Raw genomic sequence first — 9,726 nt, 5'->3', positions numbered from 1 at the left:
TAAAACACAATAGAGCCTGTTGGCCTCGCTGGCAGATTATTAGCTTTTCCAGTCATTCCAGAGGCCTGCTGTATGTGTTATCCTTCAACTGATGCTTTCTGCACACCCCGAACATGTTTACATTCAGTAAGCTCATTCAAAATGTCGACACAGTCAGATGTCTCTGTGGAGACAAACGCTGCAGTTCAAACGCTGCACTTGAGTCCACTAAATAAAATCTTGTGTTGAGAAAGAAAGACGGAGCAACAATAGATTAGTAATGGCAGCCAGTGTGTGAAATCTCTTTGTAGGCTCGCCGGGATGTGCTTCAGCATGAGACACACACATACACGCACGCACACACACACACACACCAAACATACTGTAATTGATTCAGTATCAATTGGCTGTCCCTGATTTGCATTGACTGTTAATGTTGAAGGGAGAGACGGACGAATGAGCCAAAAAGGGAAAAAAAAAAAAAGAAGAGGAGGGAGAGAATATGCATGCGACAGAGAGAGAGATCTGACACCGAGCCAGACAATGATGGGTGTTAAAAATGCACTAATGTGTATTGAGGTGGCTAGCATTAACCAGTGATGATAAGCTAATTGCTAATCATTAGATCACAGGCTAACAATTCTCATGTTACAAGGCTAGAAGTCAGGAAGGCTCTTCATATTTCAGGACTGAAAATATTCATGCATCCAATAAATGAGGGATTTGAAAACATGCACAACAATCGATATTATCTCTGTTAATAGCCAAATATTGTCATGCTAATATAGTTTATCAGTCAATATTGCTCAATAAAATCAATGGTCAATAAAATGAATAATTCTTTGCAATGGCTGAGTATCAATTTCAGCTCATTAACACACATATTATCACTGATTTCCCATTGAGGGACAGATTCAATTCCTGTTGCCAATTATGAGAAATCAATTGGCAAAACCGGACAGCGGAAATGGTATTTACAGCAGAAATAATCCACAAAGAATTCCTTCTAAAATTTCAATTTTCAAGCCAAGACTTTTTTTTCTTCTTTCAGTTAAAAGAGACATGGCCATTCACACATCAATGTACACACACACACACACACACACACACACACACACACACACACACACACACACACACATGCAAACCGTTCTCTTTTGAGACATTAGCGATGCTGTTTCTGAATGAGGGGTGCCTCAGGGATTATAATCAGAATTTTCATCTCAGTCAGGGATTAATAGAATAAATGGGCAAGAGAGAGAGCACTAACGGTGTGTGTGTGTGTGTGTGTGTGTGTGTGTGTGTGTGTGTGTGTGTGTGTGTGTGTGTGTGTGTGTGGTGTGGGTGGGCGGGTATGCTGCCTTTTTGCATCCCTGATCGGCATTTTGCCTGTACAGTCTTCTCTCTCTCACACTCTCACACACACACACACACACACACACACACACACACACACACACACACACACACATACACACACACACAGGTAATGTCTGTTCATGGTCGAGGCTGTTTGATATGTAAATAGCAGCGTTCCGGCACAAGTCCGACGCTTTGTGTTCCTCTGAGCCTCGCAGCAGCCAAAGGAGCTCTCTCTCTCTCTCTCTCTCTCTCTCGCTCTCCGACCGTGGACACAGATACACAGACATCCCATTATGCAGGCAAGATGCATGCAGAAAAACATGCTACACAAGAGCATCAGAATATCTGCATCATACGGTGAAAAATGTTCCCTAGATACCACGAGGCAGAATAAAATACAATAAATTACATTTGATCACTAAAGGGAGAAGAGGATTCTATTTAAAATGATTGACTATGGATCGTGATTTTACTGACTCAAACCAGAGTGAAACTTTAAATCTGCTGACATAATGTCAAATATTTAAGGTTGATAGTCAGTATGAAATACTTTTGTTATTGTGGTAAATGTGATGCCTTCTTGCTGAGCTGAGGCCTTATTGTCAAGACAGTCGACACAGTGGAATGCCAAGCCAGCATTTACAAATAAGAAACACACGCATTCTTCCCTCGCCTCCTTTTATTGTCATTAAGAATGCTTTTTTGGACGGCAATCATCATGGCTTAAATTCCTTCCGTTTTTTGTTTTTTTTTATTTTTCCCTTTTCACATATTTACCTCAGCGTGACAGTTTGGGGTCAATTAGGATGAAAGCTGGGGTCGGGGAGGGAAATACTGGCTTTAATTATCGCCTATGAGGATGGATGTGTTGCGTAAATTCCGCCTGTGAGGTGGTGTGTGTGTGCCCAGTGTCTGAGACGAGGTCCAGAGAAAGCTCTGATTAAAGAGGAGACATGTAAATAAAATGATGTATTCCTGCTACAGATGGATATTTTACAAGCCAGTCTTTCTCCTCGGTTTAAGCGTTTAATAATGCTCGGTCTGTCTGCTGGTTCGGCTTGACGTCAACTTCAGACAAGATATATAACGCTGCTGTCCTGTTTTCTTCTCCTCCTGTCTGAGTGTACAGCTGTTCCTACCAAGACGTTCCCACACACAATGCTATTGAAGCAACCAGACGCCTGTATTATGATGTAAATCGCTCTAATAACCCAGTTTAGCCGGTGAGTGTCTGTGAGTGAGTGAGTGTGTGTGTGTGTGTGTGTGTGTGTGTGTGTGTGTGTGTGTGTGTGTGTGTGCGTGCATGCGTGCGTGCGTGTGTGTGTGGGAGTGGGTGTTGAAATGTATTGTCACAGCAGAGATACAAGCAGCTTTTTTTATCAAAATAAAAAAATAAACTGGCATTACCTCCTTAAACCTGACGCACAGCACACACAAATGCATCTTTGACAAAACTTTTACTAATCTCCACGTCCTGCCTCTGTAAAAAAAAAACTGTGAGAACTGAGATAATTGTCGACAACCGCTTATTGTGCCTATACTTCCTCAAATGCACCCTAACTCTAAAATGGAAACAAACTGCAACATTAAGGAATCCTGAGTTGCATTCAACGAGCAAAGTGGGAAAGTGTATATTTTGCTGGTGTGTTTCCGCCGCTCTATTTCATCTTCACCCCCTTTTTTTTTCTCCCTCCCCCTTTCTCTCTTTCTGTAACGGCTAATTTAGTACAGGCAGCCCGCCACTAAAAACTACTGCTAATTAAAATGCACGAGAAAGAAAAAAAAAATGGCGCTGCAACAAATAATTAGTGGTGTTAAGACGCTTTAAATAAACGACTTTCCCTACTGAGAGAAAAACTAAAATTGGCGTTTCCCTTTCGCCACTTGCCTCTCATTTGTACTAAGAGAAGAGGCGGAAGGGGAAGATAAAACTCAGTCAAATCACACATTTTACCTATGAAGTTTGGTATGGAGGTAAACTGAAGAGAGGGAAACAAATGAAAGGGATGGAGAACTGGGCTTCTGCGGGTAAGATGGCAGTGAAAGGGGGGGGGGGGGGGGGGGGCAAAACCACACCGAGAGCAGGACACATCTGCTAGGGCCACATGAGAGAACTGCACACACAAATACACACACACACACACACACACACACATAAGTGTTATGCAAGAACACACATTATGCATACCCAATCCCAGAAAGAGGCTGCAGATACTCCCCAGACGAAAAAGTCGCACACAAACACAGTTTTTCCAGCATCCAGTGCAACACACACACACACAATGTGGTCTCCCAGGAGCACTCACACACTGACCAGCGGTACTAAGTCAAGGTCATCAAGTCTCTTGGCGTCTGGCCTACAGGGGTTTGGGTACCATGGCTAAACTGGGGAGACTGGAAAGACACATGCACACTTTTTTTTTTGCATTGTTTTCAGTGGATGAGTCAAAGGACACATAGACAGACGTGGGTCTGTAACATTATCTGTCACACAGTGAACACTGCCCTTAACACGAGACGGTAAAGACAGAAGACGATTCACACACAAAGTCACAGACAGGGAGGGAAAGCTGCCGTAAATCAAAGCAGTGTGTGTCCCTTTTTTTTGTGTGCTATAAATGAAAACAGAGGGCGTACTCTCCCGGGTTTCCTCCCCACCTGTGACGTCCCTCTGTTGTTGTTTGTCTGAAACATTCCCCCAAACAACGCTCAGCCAATCAGATTTCTTTCCATAGCCAGGATTGACATGCTTGTCCCCTAAAAAGCACTCAAGTCAGCTACAGCCCCCACACGATTTGGAAGGAGACCATGAGGAACATGGAGGCCAGACTGGAAACTACCACAACACTCACACATTGTGTCAATGATAGAAAAACAAGACCTGATGTTGCAAAACACAATACGCACAAAAGTAACCCTATCCGCGGGTAAATCACATATAGAAAGGGAGGATGAAGAGTTCATTTATCCCTCACATGTTTATTATAAATAGCTCTGATTGATTTATAATATTCCTTTTTGTACACATAAGCCAATAATCACACCTTCTACAGAGACTCACAGCCTCAGAAAGACGTGTCTATCTACATTTGAGTACCTGTGCAGCTGTGGCTTAATCCAGACAAAGGTGGTGTGTGTTTGTTGGTGTGAAAACAAGTCTGATTACCTGGGAGGGGCTCCAGTTTGGGAAAAATCCCTCGAGGCGTCGAGAACCGGTCCTCGTCGTCTTCCGCCAGTGTGGCCTGGACGCCCACCTCCACAGGCCTCCTGCCGCGCCGAGAGCCCAGCGCAGGCGACGGGGTTAGGGCGAGGCCAGGGGAAGGCGAGGGGGGCTTGTCCAGCCCCCGGCCAACAGTCAGGCAGGGAGGCCCGTGGCATCGCTTCCTCTTGTGCTCGATGAAGAGCAGGATGTCCGCCAGGGGGAAGGTGGACTGGCACTGGCCGCAGGTCAGCAGGTCCTGCTCCAGAGAGGGGTGAGAGGGGTCATGACCCAACCGGGCCAGCCGGCCCACAGTCGATCCTGGGTGGTGCCCATTGAAGCTGCCGCTCTCCTCTGAGTGCTCTGAGCAGCGTTCCGACAGCTCCTCCGACGAGATGACAGCCGTGGACAGAGGTTCGGCTGCTGGCAAGGCAGAGGGGGAGAACAGGCATGGAGGAAGAGGGAGAAGAAGAAGAAGAGGGTGGGAGGGAAGAGGGAGAGTGAATTTAGAAAGTGACGGTTACGTTCAACAACAAAAGCAATAAGCACATGTTCAGATTTTTTTCAGTAATTAGAACCTATTGATTGAACTATTTGTGAGAATAAATGAGAAGAGAAGTCACACAGAGGATCAGAGCTCAGGAGTCAAAGCTAAAGCCAAGCTGACATGTAGTGCACACAATAAGGGGGTGGGAAAATATGCCTTGTAATGATAGAAATGCATGCAATACTGGAAAAATGATTACAGCAGGAGCTGGCCTGGATCACACATCAGAAGAGGGAAATGGTGGGAAAGAATATGCTGAATAGCTGCAAAGCTCAAATCAGATTCCTCAAAGATAACAATTTCAGAGCCAATGACAGGGAGAGCTTAGAAAAATGATGGTTCAACACATAAGCTAAATATGTGGATGACTTGTCTATCCTTGTTTGTAAAGGTTTTGATCCTGTAATCAGCAGAAGGGAGAACTGTCACAGAGCAGCGTCAGAGCCGGGGAGAGGACGGGGAAGGCAGGCAGGCGGCTCGGTGAGTGTGTGTCAGCGAGAGGGAGAACTCTTCCCTCTGCCCTGATTACATGAGCCTGCCTTACACTTCTTAAATATCAGCCGCTTGTACAGCGGGAAATCACCCCAAAAAGAGCCGTTCAACCCGATTCCTCACCCCTCCGAGGGCCGGATTAACTCCTAACTACTTTTTTTAAGCAGCCTTTTGTGAGAGCTCAGCCCGTCCTGCAGCAGAGGGAGAGGAGTGTGAAGAGAGCGGCCCGCTGAATTAGAGAAGCGAGACGGGAGGACATAATTCACTGTCCCTCTTTTAAAGGAAATCTTCCAGTCCAAGGTGAAGAGTCTGACTCTGTGCTAGCCGCCTAATGCATGTTGACCTTCTTTACTCAGCCGCCAATTTCACATTTTAATGAACTTAAAACCACTGAGAGTCAAAAAATAGATTTTAATTTTCACTGTCTGGGTGATTGGTACAGATTTTGTCTGATAAAAGGGATCCTGTGCATGCATGTGTAACAGTGTGTGTGTATGTGTGTGTGTGCGTGTCTGTGTGTGTGTGTGTGTGTGTGTGTGTGTGTGTGTGTGTGTGTGTGTGGGAATGCACAAATGTGTGTGTGTTTGTGTGTGAGTGTATGTGTGTGTGTGTGTGTGTGTGTGAGTGTGTCAGAGAAAGAGAGATAGGGTCTGAATGTGGACTACATCCCCTCAAGGAAATATCATTTGAATGCTGCAATCCTGCACGACATCTGTGCGCAAACTGGGACATGGAGATAACATGATAAATTCCCGACTTGCACCAACACCACCACCACTAACCACCCCCCTATCACCCCCCCTCCACACACACACACCACCCTTCTCCTCTTTGATTTAACTTTAGGTCAACACTATGCCACGCATGTTACACAACAGATCAAGATAAAACAAAAAAAAAAAAATCTAATGAAAGCTGCATAAGCCCCTCACCTCTGAAGTTGAACTCAAGAGTGGATATCCGCCGTTAGGTAAAAATAAACATTCAGTTGGATTTAACCGAAGTGAGGGAGGGGTAAAAACCTAAATGATTTTTTTTTTTTTAAATACTAGCAGGTCCCCATGCACAGAGTTAATTTTCTATCAAATAAAAACATGCATAAATCACATTTTTCAAGGCTCCACAGCTGGGTAAAACAAAAAGAGGAGCAGTGAGGAGAAGTGTGTGTCTGTACTGTCTGTTAATATATCAAAACATGCACATTCACATTCCCTGCAGGACGGGGAAAGGAAGGAATAAATGTCCTGAATCTAGTAAGCATGAGGTCAAAAGTCCTGCCAGTCTAATAAATCGATAAAAGCAGTTAGTAAACTTATCTGTGTAAAGTCTGGCTTTCTGCCCCAAATAATGTGATTGGATATTATTTTCATTTTTGGAAAAACGTGTAGATTAAAATGTGATGTCAAATCTAGGAAGGAGATGTCCATATATTATTTAACATTATAAAAAGCACTGCTTATGGTGGTAACATTTTACAGCTAGATTGTTACACCACAAACACCGGAGATGCACTGCTTGATCAGTAATCCATTAAAAAAGAATAACGAAATGAAAAGAAGGAAAAGACAACAAGAAACAACCAGAGATGAATGTTTCCTTTTAAGTGAATTTTTGCTCCAATTGTAACACAACATAGATTTCTGCAAATTTTTATTTGCAGAAATCTATGGGCTGTAATGTTAGAGGGGGTAAACGGCAGGGTCTGCAGGCATATTACAGCGTAGCTTCATGCTGATTTCAGCCTGCACTTATGTACAAATGTGATGCAAAAAAAAAAGGAGATACAAGCAGAGGAGGTGGGTTTGATGAAGAGGAAATGTAGATTTGGATATAAGGTGATGGTGGTGGTTGTGGGGGGGGGGGGGGGGGTCCTTCTCCCTCCCTACCTCCCTCCCTCCCTCGCCATGTCTTGTATACTCTCCCTTTATTCTAAAGAGATCGCAAAATAGTAGCCCGTGTAGATAGGGGTGGCGGTGAAACTGATCAGGTTCGAGCTCAGCGCTGGATTTTCTGATCGCGCTCTGCCTCCTAGCGACGGTTCGTGGACATGGTGGCTGCGCTGTCACCCAGCCGGGGCCACACACATTACACATACATACATACACAGTCTCTACCCAAAGCATACATACGCGATAGCCAGTCAACAAACCGAAACATTATCAAGCACTTAAGCGAAAAAAATGTCCAAATATCTCCTGGTTTTACATCTTCGGGCCACTTTGAGAGCCTTGGAAACGATGCAAGGCGGCGTCCAGTGCGGCACATGGTGCGGTGATAAGCACCACTTTAATAATCATCCCGCAGTTTCCAAACACACGTATCTGCTCTCTCGTTACGTGTCAGATTTACGAAGACTAAACTTGTCATTATAAAGTTTAAGTGATAAATAAACGCCGTGCGTAAAGTCGGATTTTTCCAAACATGTTTGGAATTTTGTTCCTTTTTATATAATCTACTGTGCATAAATGATCTGACTTTAAGTCCTTACCTTTACTGTGCATTAAACTTTGGAGTCGTATGACTTTTTTCTTGGTTTGAATTTGACTTAATAAGAAATAGTGACACAATGACAGGACTGAGTGAGGTGTCCTGTTGCTGTGCTTCTTGTCTCTGTAACTCTGAGCTGCAGCGGCTCTGGTGCCGGCTTAGTAAAGGAAGCTTCTCATCTAAACTAAACATCAATAAACAGCTTTTACAGGGGAAGCAATAGAATTTTTAAATATGCGTTACAATAAATCGATTTGTGTTGTCTCTACTGCCGAGCTGCTGACAGGAGGAGGTAGTTGTAAACAATCAAACACAAGATTTCCCCCTTCGTTCCAAAAATTCAAGTTTTTTTGTTTTTTTTTACCTGAATATTATCCAAAAATATAACGAGAGAGAAAGGGAGAGAGAGCAGATGACAACCTTCCTGCAGAGAAGCTATCAGACAGCGATATTCCGGGCATGATTTCTCCACAGAGCTCCGCGGAGAGGACGCGCTCTGCTACCGGGAGCTCTGCGCGCTTCCACTGACCGGAGAGACCAAGGGGGCATCTATCAGCATATGAATGCACATTCTCACCGTGTATCAAAAGTGCAGTAAAGCTTGTAAACCGAAAAACAAAACTTTTTTCTTTCTTTCGGGCTTTTGAGATCTCACGATGGCTTTTACGCACGGAGCTGTCGCACTTTCTCTCCATGCTGTTAAGTCCAGGGTCCGAGCGGTGCGTCCGGTGTCCACAAGCTCCCTTTTTTCCTGCCTTTCCCCCTCTGTGCTGCATGTAATGTAAAGGAGCCAGAAGTGACATGTTTTCTTTCTTTTTGTTTTCTCTACTTACGCGAAAAATCCCGTTTGCTTAAGTGCTGGGGTTTGCCTTGCTTGCGGCGAGACATGGTGGCTGGCGGCGGCGGCGTTCAGCGCGGATCACATCGGGGAGAGCCGGGGTTACAGAGGAGACTCCGGTGGGGCAGAAAAATATCTTCATCCAACGCCTTTGACATCCACAAGAGGAAAAAAATAAAAATAAATTAGAAATAATACAAAGATGGCGCGGAGGCGAAGATGGATCGCAGAATCGCCGTCATGGCTTTTTTGAGAAAGGAGAGCGGAGAAAAAAGAGAGAGAGTGTGTGAGAGAGGTAGATGGAGAGAGAGAGAAGGGGAGAGAGATGGAAAAAATGGCAAAAGCCCCCCCCTCCACCCCCCCGCCCGCCACCCCTCCCCTCAACCCCCCCTCTGAGCTGTGCAAGTTCAAGTGCACGGACGTGACGTTCCCGGCGAACTTGAACGTCAGGCGATGGACGGACACCCGACATACAAAAACATGGGCAGGGCCGAGGCACCCGAGTGGGAGTGGGAGTGGGAGGAGGGACGGACGGGACGCGCAATAACAACACCAATGGACGGTCATTAGAGGGGGAGAGAGAGAGAGGGAGAGAGAGAGAAGGGACGGGAGAGGGAGGGGGGCTGGACATGAGAAATAGACCCAGTGGAAGCCAATGGACATAGAGATCAGGGGGGCCGGACTAGAGGCACTTGGAGGGAGGGAGGAGTGTGTGTGAATGTGTGTGTGTGCGCGCGCGAGTGAGAAAGAGGCAGAGATGTCTAATGAAAGCAATATGCAGAGAGAGAGAGAGAGAGGGAGGTGGACGCAAAACAGGGCAAA

The 9,726-nt window shown here is 45.3% G+C and overlaps 1 protein-coding gene and 1 long non-coding RNA gene across 3 annotated transcripts in view; both read right to left on the bottom strand.

Annotated features, from left to right (window-relative positions):
* LOC132975910 (uncharacterized) overlaps positions 1–4,499 on the bottom strand; it is a 7,950-nt gene extending 3,451 nt beyond the window's left edge. The window contains exons 1-2 of the long non-coding RNA XR_009673332.1: positions 1,436–4,499; positions 1–1,377 (exon numbers count right to left, since the gene is read on the bottom strand). The exon at positions 1–1,377 is cut by the window's left edge and continues 2,292 nt beyond it. This is a non-coding gene — a long non-coding RNA (uncharacterized LOC132975910). The remainder of the gene's footprint in view (positions 1,378–1,435) is intronic.
* LOC132975909 (B-cell lymphoma/leukemia 11A-like) overlaps positions 1–9,260 on the bottom strand; it is a 56,444-nt gene extending 47,184 nt beyond the window's left edge. The window contains exons 1-2 of one of the 2 annotated variants that reach the window (XM_061040781.1): positions 8,900–9,260; positions 4,508–4,963 (exon numbers count right to left, since the gene is read on the bottom strand). In XM_061040781.1, the coding sequence (XP_060896764.1) occupies positions 4,508–4,963; positions 8,900–8,954 (511 nt within the window). In that variant the 5' untranslated portion in view covers positions 8,955–9,260. The remainder of the gene's footprint in view (positions 1–4,507; positions 4,964–8,899) is intronic. The other variant, XM_061040782.1, reaches the window with a different exon arrangement.
* Positions 9,261–9,726: the final 466 nt, after the last annotated feature.

Source organism: Labrus mixtus, chromosome 6, assembly GCF_963584025.1.
Source record: "Labrus mixtus chromosome 6, fLabMix1.1, whole genome shotgun sequence".
In the NCBI taxonomy this organism is placed as follows: domain Eukaryota; kingdom Metazoa; phylum Chordata; class Actinopteri; order Labriformes; family Labridae; genus Labrus; species Labrus mixtus.
This window is presented reverse-complemented; position numbering and strand designations above follow the sequence as displayed.